At 32.1% G+C, this 16,596-nt stretch overlaps 1 protein-coding gene across 2 annotated transcripts in view; it reads right to left on the bottom strand.

Annotated features, from left to right (window-relative positions):
- Nucleotides 1–1,446: 1,446 nt before the first annotated feature.
- LOC123691903 (proton channel OtopLc) overlaps nt 1,447–16,596 on the bottom strand; it is a 47,619-nt gene continuing 32,469 nt past the window's right edge. For both annotated transcript variants that reach the window (XM_045636489.1, XM_045636490.1), the window contains 6 exons: nt 11,454–11,571; nt 11,089–11,197; nt 10,026–10,199; nt 7,760–7,920; nt 7,090–7,252; nt 1,447–3,433 (listed from right to left, as the gene is read on the bottom strand). In XM_045636489.1, the coding sequence (XP_045492445.1) occupies nt 2,427–3,433; nt 7,090–7,252; nt 7,760–7,920; nt 10,026–10,199; nt 11,089–11,197; nt 11,454–11,571 (1,732 nt within the window). In that variant the 3' untranslated portion in view covers nt 1,447–2,426. The remainder of the gene's footprint in view (nt 3,434–7,089; nt 7,253–7,759; nt 7,921–10,025; nt 10,200–11,088; nt 11,198–11,453; nt 11,572–16,596) is intronic.

Genomic DNA, 16,596 nt, shown 5'->3' with positions numbered 1-16,596 from the left:
ATCTTGACATTTCGGCTGCCAGCCTCGTAGAAGCGAAACGTCAATATTCAAATTTTTTTCGGTAAGAAAGCAATCAGTGACAATCATTTACTATTATATGTAAAATCTTTATTGTAATTATTAAAACTATTAAGCGACCTTTTTAGTTTATGATTTTACTTTTATTTTGTTAATATTTCTGAAATAAAAAATGTGATATGAAATTTTAGGTTTGGATGTCATGTTGTTAATTTGGAATACCGAAAGTGAATATAATTTGGAATATTCCAAATTTTGTGCAAATTTTTGTAAGAAGATATCCAATCTTGTTTTTTTTTTAGAAATGTCTGCATCCCATAAGTACAGCAAGAGAAAGAAGTGGGACAACGTGTCCGCGGCGATTATCGCTGTTCGAGAAAAGAGAATGAGATACTTGAAGGCTAAACACTTTAACATTCCCAGGTCAACCCTCTTTCGATTTGTTAATAATGACTCCTCGATTGAATCTATAAAGAATAAAGCCATTGGTCGAAGGCCAGTTTTGGGTACAGATATTGAAAACATGCTGGTTGAGTACATAAGTAACTATGGAGAATAAATTTTATGGGCTGACCAGAATGGACGTTTGCGTCGGTTGGCATATCGATTAGCTATAAAAAATAATTTTCAAAATGCTTTTAAGGATGGATTTGCTGGAAGATGGATTTGCTAAAGGTCCGGAATCCGGTATTTATATTATATGTGATTACTGCAAGAATTGATGACTAATAAATATAGTAATTTTAGTTCCTAATTTAACACTGATCTGTGATTATTGTGACTGATTATTACATAATAATTGTATTAGTGTAAGCTATTTTGTTATAAAAATGATTATCAAGAGAACTGAAAACTGTTAAACTGTTATAAAAATAAGATTTTTTTTAGATATGAAGGAAAAGTGTAAGCAATATCAAAGAAAAAAAGGTGATCATAATTTGGAATACTATATTCCAAATTATCTGCACCGTAAGTCAAATGATGCTTTTGGAGTTTATTTGTTTCATTAAAATTTTGATATTGTTCTTAGTTTTCGATTTGTTTTATTCTTTCTATTATTAAAGTTTATTAATTTTCTGACCATTTGATGTATTTTTTATTGGGCTAAGCCATTTTATTTTCTACTTATTCCCAAAAAACAAACCGGTATTCCAAATTTGCTGCAGTTCCTCTACATATAATATAAAAAAGCAAATATACATTAAAGTCGTTGTTTTATCATGGAGAGGAATTTGCAAAACATTGGGCCTGTCTATAAACGAAATGAATAACGGACAAATCAGTAAATATGATGTTATTATTTCACATCTAATATTATTCAAACTTAGTAGTAACTGGTTTAATTTTGATATTTTACTTTTACTGTTCTTTAAAATTTTTTATAAAGTAATTGAATGCTTATTCAAACACTTTTTATAAATTTTTGATTGGTTGTTTAATCATCTCAATAGATGGCGTGGGGTGTACCTTAAACACATAAAACCTCTAAGCATAAACCGAGAGAATAGAATAAATTCGATTGCTCTGGCGGGATCACGGGTGGCCGAGTGGTCTGGATTTTGATCGATATTTATCTGTTCTTTAAAAATTTATTGTATGTTTTAAAGATTTATAGGTATTGTAAAAAAAAGTCATTTATATAAACAAAAGGCTTCCGTAAGGACATTTTCAACGATTTACAAACACGCCCAAAAATTTTATTCGACATTATGGATATAGAGGTAACTGTGATTAATAATTATTTAGACGAATGTCTACAAATTGCTTTAAAAAGCAAACTTCTGCTTTTCAAATTCCAAGCATAATTCAGAATACATTGGGTAAAGAGGCTACTCTTAATAAAATATAACCTATTGGAAGACATTTCCTTTGAATCAGATTGGATGAGTAAATGCGGTATGACGTGGAATGTAACTATTCGAGATTACGAACTACATCTAACTTCTAAGCGTGAAAACGTGAAAATCAACACAGGAAAATCTTTATCTACATCTAAACACATAACAATAAGCCTTGGAACAACTACCCAAACAAATAACATTAAAAACAATCTAGTTAAAATGTTTAATATGAATAGTTGATCCAAGATCGCCATTACTCTAACAAAATAACGCTAAATCATTCCAACCCGTTCTAAATGCAAAATACTGAGACTAAAATATCAACAGGACTATGGTAATTAAAGCGTCTGATAAAGCTACCAAATAAATAACATTAAACATCTTAATCTCAACTTAACGTAACCAACTTCGAACAAATGAGTGCACTGGGAAGTGAAGTGATCTAATATGAAATGCTTAAGACTTATAATAACGAATCCATCAGAATCCTATGGCACTAACATCTATGCGATGTTTACTTTAAAAGTATTCGTTAAGTTTGTGGAGGTTTTCCTTTGGCGTTGTATGCTACATGTACGCTGGTTTCATTTTGTAGGCCCGTTTCCAGATTTCACACAAACAGACAGTCGAATGGAATCTATAGAAGATTGCTAAAGGCATGGACACGTGGGTTATTATGGTCCAAGCCCAAAGCCCGTAGAAATGCAATTGCACAGGATGAGATTCCGCCCTAGATTTTTCCAGAGTATTTATTGCCCACATCGCCAAATTTGTCACAAGTAGAAACGTCACTATTTCCCGTCCTGGCTTCTTGCGTAATTGTTCTGGAGTCTTCGCAGATCTTCTACTTGCGTCTAGAATGAACATTGTTTGACAAGTTGTCTGTATGAGAGACGATAGGGCTGTAACCAAGATTAATATCGTATTCTTCTCAATGGTGAAATGTCCACCGATAATTGTGAATGTGCCGTAAATGAACATGCCGGTTTGTGCTCCAACAAGCAGAATATTGTCCAATTCAAGGTTTCTGTTCCCGTCGTACTTGAGATTACGAACACAGACCATTCCCGCCAAACTGGCTATCGTTGTCATCGCATATAGAGCTAATTCACACAAATTAACTTCTACAACTGCTAGTGTCGCATAATCCTTTTTGGAAACGAGTACGAAAAATAGAATCAGAGAAATGATAGTGAGAACGAGGACTAAAATGCCGAAAAACAGTCCTTTGTGCGCTCTGGCGCAATCAACACTATATAAATGTGGCGACTTCTTATACGCGAGACCTTCTAGAATTCTCGCCTTCGCTATCGCTTCTGCGACATCTTTTGACGGATACTTGGAAATGTTTTTCCACATCACGTACAGAATGGCTGCACAAATAAGCGAGTATTCGATAGTGCAAGGGAATAAGAAGGGAGAAGCGTCTTGGACTAACGAGCCCATGATGTTAGTACGTCTGCATTCGAATATGTGATGTGGTCCCTTGAGTCCGCGCGGCACGCGGAGGTGCGCGGCCGCGGGGTGGGAGGGGGGCACTTCTGTTGATAGCGATGCAAAGGCCTTCTGGAACGCTGGAATTGGAAAAAATATAGATTAGTTTATGGGAAATGGTAACTTAAAAAAAGAGCGTGTGCGCAGAGCACAGGTGTCAGATGTGAAACTTCTTTGATTCATTGATGCCAAAATCGTCGCCTTCCATGACGTGACGGTATTGCCTTGACGCGCCCTTGAAATTTTGACTCTTAACGAAGCTAAAGAAGTTTCACTTCTATGGTTAGGCTATAGTTTACATTTTGAAATGAACACAATTCACTAGTTACAGGTGGAAATAGTAAATTGTGTGCTTTATTTCAAAATTTAAACTATAAAATGAAGTTCCATTTAGAGGTCAAAATACAGAATACATATTTATTGCAGTAAACAACATGTTCATTTACATGTTTTTCTGGTTTTTATAAAGTTTTTTTAATAAAATGAGATAATAAAGTTTTTTATTACAATAAGAAAAACGTGTAAAAGAACGTTCACAAATGTAGCCCTATAAAAATGTAGGACGTAGGTAAAAAAAGATAGACAGCAAATCTAAGTCTTTTCGTTTTCGGGAACGTTGATTAAAATAGATTCCCATAAAACTCGAATGGCTCTATTCTCAGTTATATTTCGTACGGTGACTGAGTTAATGGACTACGAAATTAAATTTATTTCCTTTCGTACACTCTGTCCGGTCCATAATAATTTAATTTGTTATTATGCTTTCATTGATTTATACTCTAGGTACATTTATATGTTGAACACAGTCCGGGATGCACAAATATGAGTATTGAATTTGATTGCTGGCGTATTTTATACAATTTAAACAAGTTAGGTACTAGATATAATTAACATTATTAACTAGACAAAGTGTTATCGTTGGTCTATTTGTGATTATGATATATTATTTGAGAAATACTTTATACTAATAACAATAAAACAACAGGAAATATATCTCATATAGAATTCTAATACAACGATTAAATGTAACAGCATTCATTATCTCAAATAATAGTATCTGCCAGATGTTCGAATATCGCATAACCAACGAGCTATCAAATAATTATTTCGAAATGACGCTGTAATTCAAACTCTCGAAATTATCTGTCAAGCTTGATCACTAGAAATTAGGTCGAGAATCCTTCCGGGGTCAAACGCGATTGGAACGCTATCGACATAACTTCGGGAACACTTGACGAGGGTTCCAAGAATTAATATCCAGGCAATGGGAATATTTATAGATAAATGCTATGGAGTACGGAAAAAGTAAGGAATGGCTTTTTAATTTATTTCGAGGTCGAGTGAAATGCTTTAGCTTTTTATTCTATGTAGAGCTTTTAATTAAATTGTATAGCACTTAATTAATAGTGTGAAAAGAAACAGTACCTCAAAAAAATCGATTTGAATAGATAGTTACTTTATCGTAGATATGTGTAGTAATTTTATGTGTCGATGAGTTCTTATTTTGGAAATTATGACAATTAAAAATTATCAATTCTAAAACTAATCGAGAATGTTATTCAAAAACTAAAAAATGCAGTGCAGTCCGACGTGTACGACGGCGTTTTTATACGAAGTCGGTAAAAGAGTTCAAGTATATAGTTACCAATTTCGGGGAAATAAACTGAAGTCAAATTTGTGAAAATGTAAAACAAATTCCGGGTCGGGATCGTGCATAAAAAATGAGGTTCGTTTCGATAAAACGAAAATCCCTTTTGTTTTGCGAGTGACCGGACGAGAAATTACCTTTTCCGAATTTATTTACTTCAAAAACTCTCCTGGAAATATGTGATATTCAACATCTACAATACATCTACATATTTAAAGCAAAACAAAAAAAAAATTGAAACCGTAACTCACAGATAATTATATGATATTAGAACACAAATAAAGTCATAAAGCATAATCGATTTCTTTTACAATGAAAAACCGTTTAAGTTATTAAACATTTAAAGAGAAATCAGATAAAGTAGATTTGTGTAAGCGGAAGAATTTTTAATTTAGATTTGAACTTTGTTGGGATCATCGCGAAAGTTTCATTCAACTTTATACTTCTGTCATTTTAATTAGGTAAAATCAAGGGTAAAATTTATACTGGAAAATAAAACTTCAAAAGTTATATATGTACATTTAAAATGCCTTTACAACACACAAAATACGAAACCACCAATTTAAACTATGGATTTTCATAAATTCATCATTCATATATTCATATTTTTATTTTAAATCACCCATATAGAATTCAGGATTACCGTCGAATGTAACAATCAAGCCAGCATCCGGACTGATAAATCAAATCAAGCAAACGACTTTGTAACTACATTCAGCCGTCACTATTTAATTAATTCAATTAACTGATCAAAGGAAATTATCACGTGCTCGCGGCTGCTGTGGAATTAGCTTTATCTCTCCACTCCACTCTAACTTTATTTCACTGTCAACCACATGAATGATAAAACAGTGGCATTTTATACATTTATTAATTAACGAGTATCACTTGCTGAAGCTAACTGTAATGGGATTGAATGGAATAGTAAAATTGATTTAGTTACTTTATCATTTCAAATGATATCGTAATGATTAGCTTTTACACTCTTTTTCCGGAGCTTTTTCTAAAATTTATTTGGATAAACTTTTGTTATCATTAATATCATTTAGGTTCAAGTAGGTACCTATTTATCGATATGACCAATTTTAATGAAGCTTCAGGTCCTAAAATGAATTATATCCAAATTTCGGAAATATTTCATAAATTCCTATTTAAATAACGATAACGATTCCTATTTAAATAATAATAGTAACGTCAGAAAATTATGTATGTGTCATTAATATCTATCGTACTGCGATTAAAAAAAACAGAAATGTATAAACTCTACATTCATCAAAAATCGCTTTACAAAATAAACACATTTCCAATTCGCCGTTGATTGAAATAACTGAGAAAAATCCACACGCGTTACAAAAATACGGGTTGAAATAACATTCGAATGAACACCATTAAATAGTACCGGGTCACGCACCCATAGGTAAGTACCTACATTTCTTTCAAAACGTGGCATTGTGAATTATGAGGTCGTTGGTATTGAACATTGACACAGTATAAATAGAATGTTACGTTTACATTGTATGGAATAAAAGCTATCCTTTTAAAAACTCATTCGTTATTTGCTTTTCAAATGTTCGTGCACGATTATTGTGGTTTGTGTTGTTACCAATTTTTTGATGAAAAACTCTTGCATAATGAACAAAGTTTGAATAGACCAGTAGGTCAAATTTGTTTTACAAAAAATTGAAATACTGTTTTTTTTGAAAAGATTGTTTACGTCATTAGATATTGTATAAAATGTGATTTTAAGTTAGATAATAATCATTATAAAAATTCTTTATTTCTTACTAAATACAGTAGCTATTTTTTTTTTGTTTGAAATTAGACTAAATGAATTTTGTTTCGTACACTTAACTCTAACTTAGTTGCGCTATTCTAAGTACCCCGTGTTGTATGGAAATGTAAAAAAACCAACGCTATATATTTTTAAGTTTCAGTGGGCACAGGAGAATGATTCGATTTTCACAGAGTTCTCTTCTGCAGCACACCAATTTCTATGGATAAATTATAAAGAATGGCTAGATAGTCATTAAGGAAACAACTGGGAAATTTGAGGAAAAGGTTGGAAGGAAGGAAGATTTCTTCACTTACCAAGTCTATGCGACAATCCTATAGTTTTATTCTCCGGGTCGTAAAAAGTGAGTATCTCGTGCTTCGTCTCTTGCACGAGCACGTTGAGCCACACACTGAGGTTTGTTCCAACCATGTGCATGAGACCGAATCGAGCGACGATCTTGTGTTTGTACACTTTCATCTGAAATTGTTATGTTAATAATTACATACTGATAAAAATCAATAAACGCTTAAAATTTTAATGTGACTGTAAATTTTATTTCGTTTATCGATAAAGTAACTTTTACTGAAAAAACTTGCTTTGAAATTTATCACTTAGATTGAAAAATTAGATATAAACCATAATAATTATTTAACTACACTCGATTTGAAAAATATCAAATATCATCACATGATCATCACTATTGCACCCACCGTTTTGATCGCGTGCACTTTCAAATTATCACGCAAGTTGCAACAGTCGTTCCCCATACAAATATTTGTCCCGCATAGCTAAGTTATTATTGAATCTAAATTCCATTACAATTCATCCAAAGAGCCGTGTAACCGTAACAAATAGGCTCAGTTAGTTGCCCTTTAAATATAATATTACACATACAGTTGAACTATAAGAAATAAAAAAATAGCAAATACAATCAAAATCTCGAATAAACCAAACACATATAACAAAAGTAAAACTGATACAAACCTCATTATTGAGAAAGATGAAGTACATCTGTATAAAGATGAAGGCCATTCGTGTTGCCGGTGTAAGGGCGAGCAACACGTTGTGACAATTGGTGTTCCTCTCCAGCTCCCAGTACTGACCGAACTCGAGACCGGAGTAGATCATGGAACCGATACCGAACGCTAGAAATGTTAAATGGGAACCTTTTAAACAACATATAATAAAAATTATAATCATTAATTAATTTCCCAGCAAGAGTAACAAAACCAATATTTATTACCTTCATTATAAACAAGTTAATAACTGAATAGAAAACATCTACCTGAAACTAGAACAATTAATGGTAAGAAATTGAAATATAGTTGGCGCTTAGAATGTAAATATTCGTATCACCTAGTCATTAAATACCTATTTAGTTACCTAGTATTGGAGGAAACGTTGATTTTAAATGCTATTTAATACAAAAGAAAATACAGAGCTAGCGAAAACTTTTATAAATAAATTTTAAATTATTCGTATAATAAGAACAGTTTTATGAGAGTCGCTTTAAATGGAGGCAACTGCGTAAGAAAATTAATTGAAGTTAAAAAAAACCAAAGACCAAAATAATAGCAATTTGTTTGCAGACGAAACGACCAAACGCGACGAGGAAGAATAAACTAAAAAGTAAACTTTGTAGAGTGTCCGCGTAGATTAACAATCCTCTCGACCGAAATAGTTACTCTTACTTTTATTTTCACCCGGCATTGTTGGGACGTTCTCAACTTTTATGTTTATTCTTGCTAAGTGATAAAATTATTCGTTCTTTGTTAGCACTGTTCGAAAACAATAATAGAATTTGTTTATAGCGAGAGACAAAATGTGAAGATTGGAGAGGCAAATTTGTATTCACAAAGATATGAATTTTGTAGTTATTTCATTCTGTACAGCTTCTTACAAAAACTAGCAGTCTTTTTGTTCCATCGCGTCTTTTCATTTCGCGTGATATAAACCTATTTATAAAGTAAACAAGTTTCTACTTCATAAATCTCTCGAATAGAAGTTGCCACAATAAAGCATTATGTATGATGATGTAAAGGAAAAAGTTATTCGAAGAGATAATTTGTTCATTCACGCAGATTTTTATTGGTCTTATATGTATAATGACAATCTTATATGTATTAATATAATATTATTATCAGAGGAGTAGCTATTAGATCCATAAAGAAAGCTTGATTAAAAAATAAACGGTTGTAAAATTCAAATTATTCATGAGTAACATTTTACCTTCCACGATTTATCCCTTGCACTGAGAATTTCGGTTTAAATAATAAATTAAAACGTAATTTAAAAATGTACAGACAGAGAAGATTGATTGTCTACTCGTCTGAGAAGATAAATCTAAGTAGAAAATAAAAGTAACCATTCCACATAGAGAAAGGACTTCTTAGAGTTTTAAAAGAGATTTAGTAAATTATTCTAGAAAGTGTTTCTGAAATATTTTCAAATCATTAACGTTGTCTATGAAAAAGTTTTAAGATTAAATATTTTGTCAATCTTAACATTAGAACATATTTAATGTGTTAATATCAAATTCGGAGGTTTATTAAATTATAAGAAACAGCGTCTACGTATAAATTTGCAAAATTAAAATTTAGATTCGGAATTCTTAGATGGTGAACCTTATCAATAAGTTTAAGGCAATAGAGCTTTTTGCTTAAAGTGTTATTTTTTATACCAACATGTTATCCCTAATTTAATCACAGTTAGAAACTATAGAACCTGTGAAACCAGTCAAAACAAATACAACCCTTTCATACATACCATAATGTAAACTACTACGAAAAGTTTTTGTACTCAACTTTAAGGGTAACCACAGTCCTCAGTTTACGAAATAGTTACTATGTTTAATACTTACTTCCATTTGAACCCATTGCTTTACGTCAAGTCGGCAAATAAGGATAATGTATATAATATGTATAAACATATGTATATTTATTTCGAAACGCAACTTGTTACGCATTTTGGAAATTGTTGTAATCGAACATGAGAAAAATAATTCTTAAGTAAATCCAATTAAAAAAAGATAAAATACTATGAAAATAAAACCACGATGCTATGAATAGACACAACACTTTGGAAAAAATACATTTATAAATCACAAATAGCACCCATCCTCAAGTAAAAGTTCCCATAGTGGTGTGCTCTGGACGTAAATCGGACTCCGATTGGGATGAACTGTCTGATTCTGTTGTAAGTAAAATGTATGTATAATGTATATCGTATAGTAAGATGGTTAGTCACTCACCAACAGCCCCCATCCTCAAGTAGAAGCTCCCATAGTGGTGTGTTCTGGACGTTAAGGCGAAGCCAAGAGACAGTCGCTTGGCCAATAGTTGCGGTTGTACGTGCGTGGTGGCTGTACTGCGTTCAGTACGGGAAGAACAAGAATCGGACTCCGATTGGGATGAACTGTCTGATTCTGTTTGGAAATTAAAAAATGGTTAACTATGTCGTCTTTAAAAGTTGTATGAGAAATACACAATGTGGTTATTAAAATATATGGTTTATTTTTTATTAGGACAATGGTGACAAAATATGAAAGTTTACTTTAATTTGCTGCTTGTACACTAAAATTTATATTATGGTTTCATAAAAATATTTAATAGCCGGAAAAATGTGCAATTAATGGCTACCGCAACTTTTAAAAGGTACAAGGAATAAATTTATGAAACTGCATGATACAAAATGGATTTCAAACACAATATCCTACGCGTACACTACAAAAATATTGGGTTTATGCTGACAAAGTTAGTTGGCTTCGAGAAATTTCAGAGCGGCAACAAGACCGCAATATCTTAAGGAATATAATTCAAAAACACCCTGCCTCTACAAACTTAGTTAGGAAGCCATATTTACTGCATAGCATCTACACAGGTACACGTCGCAAGAAAATTTACTTAAAATCGAGACGAGGACTTGAGTAAACTTTAATTGAAGCTCGACCCTCGTCGAATAATGAATTTAATAATAAGTTTCAAGCGGTTATATAATTGCTTAAAAGTAAATTGATGAGGAAATTGTTCTTTAACCAAAAGAAGATAATATATCTTATCAGAACAGAAAATATATCAGATTAGATGAATAAATATGAAATACCATTAGTTCACTGAGAATACTATCACAGTTTACCTGTGAAATAGATACTACCTCAAAAATCGTCTAAGTATGCCTGTCTACTACTACTACTATTTTCACATCGAACCTATTCTGATTACATTTTTTTTTATTAAATTCCGATAATCACAAATCCTTATTTTAGTTCATATGTATTAACTCAGGATGGATATTTTTATTCGCAAAATACTCACTTGCCATAACTGTAGTATCAGCTGCTGAACGCGATCTATCTCGAACCAACGCCGCGTACATGTAGAGAAGAAATACCATGCTTCCAATATAAAGGTATAAATAAAAACCCTGCAAAATATAATATATGCATAAAATAGTAATTATAAAGTAAATATACTACATATTTTGTTCATATATTCAAATAGATCTAAGTGCTCATGAATATACTCTTTGATGTAAGTCCAGTTTTCAATTGCAATTTGCGTTTCACAAAGCTTTGAACATACGACTCGTGTATTTTTGAACAACATCGTATGTGAAATTTATAGATGCAACTTTGTTACTGAACTTACATAAAATTATCAATTTATAATGCTGATGTTACCTCATAAAACGATGGTGGAATGTATGTAGAAATAACTTCAGCCATAGGAAATGCAATTCCCATCACAACCAGGAGCTTTCCGTATAAAGCTGAAAGCGTCGTTGCGAAAGCTTCACTCCTATAAACAAATACATATTGCATTATATACTTTGTATTGAGTTTATTGGCAGAATTTGAATGGACGTACCTTAATTAAATGCAGATTACAATAACCTATTTTATTTTATTTTTAATTTTGTGTAGAAGTATGACTTGAAAGAATTGTAAGCGGGATTTATTCATAATATTATTGAACCCAATGTTTGAACATTTTAAAGCGAGTGTAGTCACAGATAGACAGCATCTTTAGAATGTTCATGACCATCAATTTTAAGCCAAGGAATAGAAACTCACACCCGCATATATTTTCCCGGGAAAAATATGAAAATTTTGTCAGTGTAAATATTATAATCTTTATCCAGAGGGTATTTATTATAGACACCAAATGGTTTATGGTTTATTTCAAAATATATATCTTTACTGTTTATTGGAAGTACTCAGATATTTATTTAGGTATATTTAATGCTTTTTGGAATGACTTATTAGGAAACACGATTTGATGAAAGTTTCGCTTTAAAGTAAGAAAATATTTATTATCTTCTTCTCTCTACCATATATCCAATTTTATGTTTAAAAACAAGAACTTAGATAAATTACTCTTAAAACATATCTAGGTGTGATTATATTGTTCCGCTACATAAGCAAGCAAGTAAAATATGCTTAGTGTGACAACCCTTACAAATTCATATTATTATAAACGATGTTGCCATGAGCACAACTAATATATTCGGATTAAATGGTGTGTATTGAATTGTAATAATCAAGATCAGAGGCTTTATACAGACCATTAATACGACGCGTCACATGTCAAGCCGAACGAGGTAACGTGTTATTTTGATTTGGGTATACCAACCTATACCGACGAGTTAAAAGGGCATTGAAACTTTCTGGCATATCAAACCCGCCGCCATTTTGATTTTTTTTCAAAATCGCAACCTGCTTACCACCAGGCAGTGCGTCCGCTCGTTTGCCTTCCCATAACATAAAAAAAAAAAAAAAAAAAAAAAATCGCGGCGCACGATTAAAGTGGTATGTATGGATAGAGGGCACATAGACGAACAAAAAATGTCCCATCACATAGTACCCTAAAGCGTCACATTACCGAGATATTTGGAGGTAAATAACAGTTTATTGGAAGAAAGTAGGTAGATTCATTACATAAAAACATACATACATTACATAAAAATGTAAGTAATGTAATGAATACCTACTTTCTTCCTGTAATAATAATAATCTACTTGGGAGTGATTATTTGGAGATAAAATTATGCATATAGACACGTAATAAGTCTATTTTTAGTGTTTGTCGTACTCATAAGTGAATATTTACCTCCAAATATCTCGGTAATGTGACGCTTTAGGGTACTATGTTATGAGACATTTTTTGTTCGTCTATGTGTCCTCTATCCATACATACCAATTTAATCGTGCGCCGCGATTTTGAAAAAAAATCAAAATGGCGGCGGGTTTGATATGCCAGAAAATTTTCAATGCCCTTTTAACTCGTCGGTATAGGTAGGTATACCCAAATCAAAATAACACGTTACCTCGTTCGGCTTGACATGTGACGCGTCGTATATGGTCTGTATAAAGCCTCTGATCTTGATTATTACAATTCAATACACACCATTTAATCCGAATATATTAGTTGTGCTCATGGCAACATCGTTAATAATATTTTCAAACCCCAAATCTACTTATTCTTACAAATTAATCAGGAATTCCTTTGTTATTTTAAGTATCGTACAAATAAAACATTCTTCCCTTTTTATAAAATGTATTTGATAATTCGTTTGCTTTTTACGTAACTTTTAATTTTAATTGTACCACATATTTTAAACAGGACAACCCAGTTTCGCAATCTGATATTTCGTGTTCGTAAAAAGTTATTTTTATAGATTTAGTTATTAATTAAAAATCTGGGGCGTTCTCGTGGAACATGCCCTTATCAAACTCGTTAAGCACGTGAGAAAGGATTCATTAAAGCTCTTTATCGTAAAATAGACTTTATTATTTTCGAGTCAGAGTCTCATTTTCTGCACCCTCATCAAGCTGTATAACAGTAATCTGTTTTAATATTACAGAAATAAGCTTTTATCGTTTCTTCCCGTCCGCCAGAAGTGTTCCCTTGACGATGAAAAACTTGACATAATAAACACATTTATAAAGCATCTTTTCTTTTAATCTTGAAAGAATACGGTACAATTATAACAGATTAGCATTATGAAGTTGGAACTGTTTACTGTTAGACGTCAAGCCCTTGAATGAGTGAGAGATTTCAAACACAAGGAAGTGAATATAAGGAATATAATATAAACATAATAAGTATATCTAAGTATCTTTGGAATTGATAGCAAGACTAAAGATACTTCTAAAATTATAGACAAAATGTAGACATGCAAATTGACTATTGTTTCAATATGCAAATTACATGTTTAATATCATCGTCTGTAGTTAATCAATTGAATTAATCATTAGTATTTGATAATTGTCAAAGATAGGTAAAGATAAATATAATTTGCTCATAATCCTCTGTTGTCGTTACTTTAACATTCAAGGTGGCACGATGCGCTACCAAGGACGCAGAAAGGCACTAAATAATTATAAAACCAGAAAAACTAGACCCGCGAACATTGTTAGATACAATAACATTCACGAAACTTCGTTGCCAAACTTGTAGCACTCAAGGTGTCTTCGTGTCTGGTTTTTGTGAGCCCTCATTCCCTTGGGGTAAGCCCCCTCTCGTACATGCTCCGTTACCATGACAACGGCGTGTTATTGGCTCCCCGCAGCTATCCTAACGATACCTCCAAAACATACGTATCTACACAAAAGGACGGGACCTGGTTTTTGAGAGATACTCCTTGTGCGTTGTTCCACTTTTAACTTCGCGAGTTGAATGAACGCACTTGAATACGAATTATTCTGCAAGTAGTTAGGAGGGATTATATATATAAAGTATCATGCATACTCGTCTCGCAATTTAGACGCGTCGAGATTGTAGTACAAGAATGGAACAAAAGAATACCTAAAATTTACATTTGTACTTAGCAGAGATTCACGTATTCTTTCACTAACATTTTGCACGAATCATTTTTGCGATGAATAACTTGTGACGTAACGTTGATGTGCTATATTTTATCCTAATGATTTTACTTACATAATATATTAATAGAATATACCTATTAGTTCTATTTAATAGCTGTGTTAATAGTTTGAAGATAGTCTTATTTTCAGTAAATTCATATAAAAAACAGAACATGACAAATCAAAATCAAAAGTATTATGAAATGTAACTAAAGAGAAGCTTGATCAGTCATCATCAAAACAAAGTATCAATAGATCTTATAATGAGGGAAGGGAGCTTTCAATTCAATTTACTCAAGACGATTGCTACTCGGTACATTTCTACTGTGATTAACATAATATCCAAATGAAAGTAGTAATATTATATATGTGCTCCAACATTGGCCATAAAGACAGTTTTATCCCTTGTGATTAATGTCTATGATATCATAAACGTGACGTCATTGTAGGGAGAAAAATAAAGTCTTGGAAGGAACTGTCCCCATTAAGAATATTATTCACTTTTGTTCCTTCTTCCCAAATGAAGGTTTTACCATAAACATTCTCTTGCTTCCATATTAACTATGCAAAATATACCATAGTACAATAATCTGAATAATCTATTAGTTCTAAATGCACTCAGGTTTTGAACACAATAAATCATTCAACGATATTGGTTTACAAACATTTTCCACAGTAAACTTTCTATAATAATTCCATTACAGTAACTAGATAAGAGGCGGCCGCTCTTATAATTAACACTAGCAGTAAACAGAGAATTCCCATTACCCTACTAAGGAAGATTTTATTCTAGGAACAGTCGAGCCTTTGTAATGAGGTATAATTCCGCTACAAAGCGGTAAGTATTGTCAAAGTACCTACTAACTATTATTACTATGTAATAGTGTGCTTTTAATTTAGAAATTAGACCTCGGAAATGAGGCAAGCGCGCTTTTTATGTACCTATCTACATATTGTACGATTGGAAAAAAGATGTTTACTTTTTATTAATCACTATTTATTACCTACACGATGGAAGAAGAAAAGTTATAGAGTAGTCAGCATTCAAATAGCTTAAATTAGATCGATATTTTTGCTATCATAAAATATACAAAACTTGTTTGTGACATGAAGATAGCAAAATGCATATAACACGTACATAATATCCTAATCGAGTACGGAAGTAAACTCCAGACGAGAGCAATTCCCAATTTGCTCGCAAGTGCTAATGAAATTTCTCGAGATGAAATTCTCTTCATATCGATGGGCTGCACTTCCGAGTATATTGAGTGCGTTAGGAGAATATGATACTTGATCTAATTACGACAATGTAATGTTACTATCGAACGTGTTTTTCTACACTAGATAGAGGTAAGTTATTACAATGTAAGAACATTTAATTAGATTATGTATTAACCTACTTCTAATTATTATATTTAATAAATTAAATTGGAAATTATTTGTTAATCGAGTGACAAATATTTATGTTAAATATCTTATGAGTGCCATAGAAAAACGCTAAAAACATTTCACATTGTTTATTTAAATGAAATCACAAAAAAGTGTGAAATAATATAAATAAATATTAGAATTAATGAATAACAGCTTAAGAAACTTCGATTAATTAAGTGAAATCTTTCAACTCTATCAAGAGAGCCCTTAGCGAAGGGAGCTCGTGACATGGAGAGTCAGGGTTATTGTAAATTTGCCACAAAGTTAATTCGTCACGTTTTTAAAACTCCATACATTGAAAGTAAATTCGTCACATGCCTTAAAAAGTATGTGTAAGTTCGTCACAGATATATTCGGGTTATTGTAAATTTGCCACAAGTAGTAAAGTACCGCCAGCAAGCAAGGCAAGGGAATTATACCTTTCAGCCTGCGATGAAACCAGCAATATAATGATTTACATTTTAATATTACAGTCATCATTCACATAAGGTAAATTCATCAATAACATAAGGTAAATTCATTATGGA

This window comes from Colias croceus, chromosome 5, assembly GCF_905220415.1.
Source record: "Colias croceus chromosome 5, ilColCroc2.1".
Classification (NCBI taxonomy): domain Eukaryota; kingdom Metazoa; phylum Arthropoda; class Insecta; order Lepidoptera; family Pieridae; genus Colias; species Colias croceus.
Note: the sequence above shows the minus strand (reverse complement) of the source record. Positions and strands in the feature narration are given on the sequence as shown.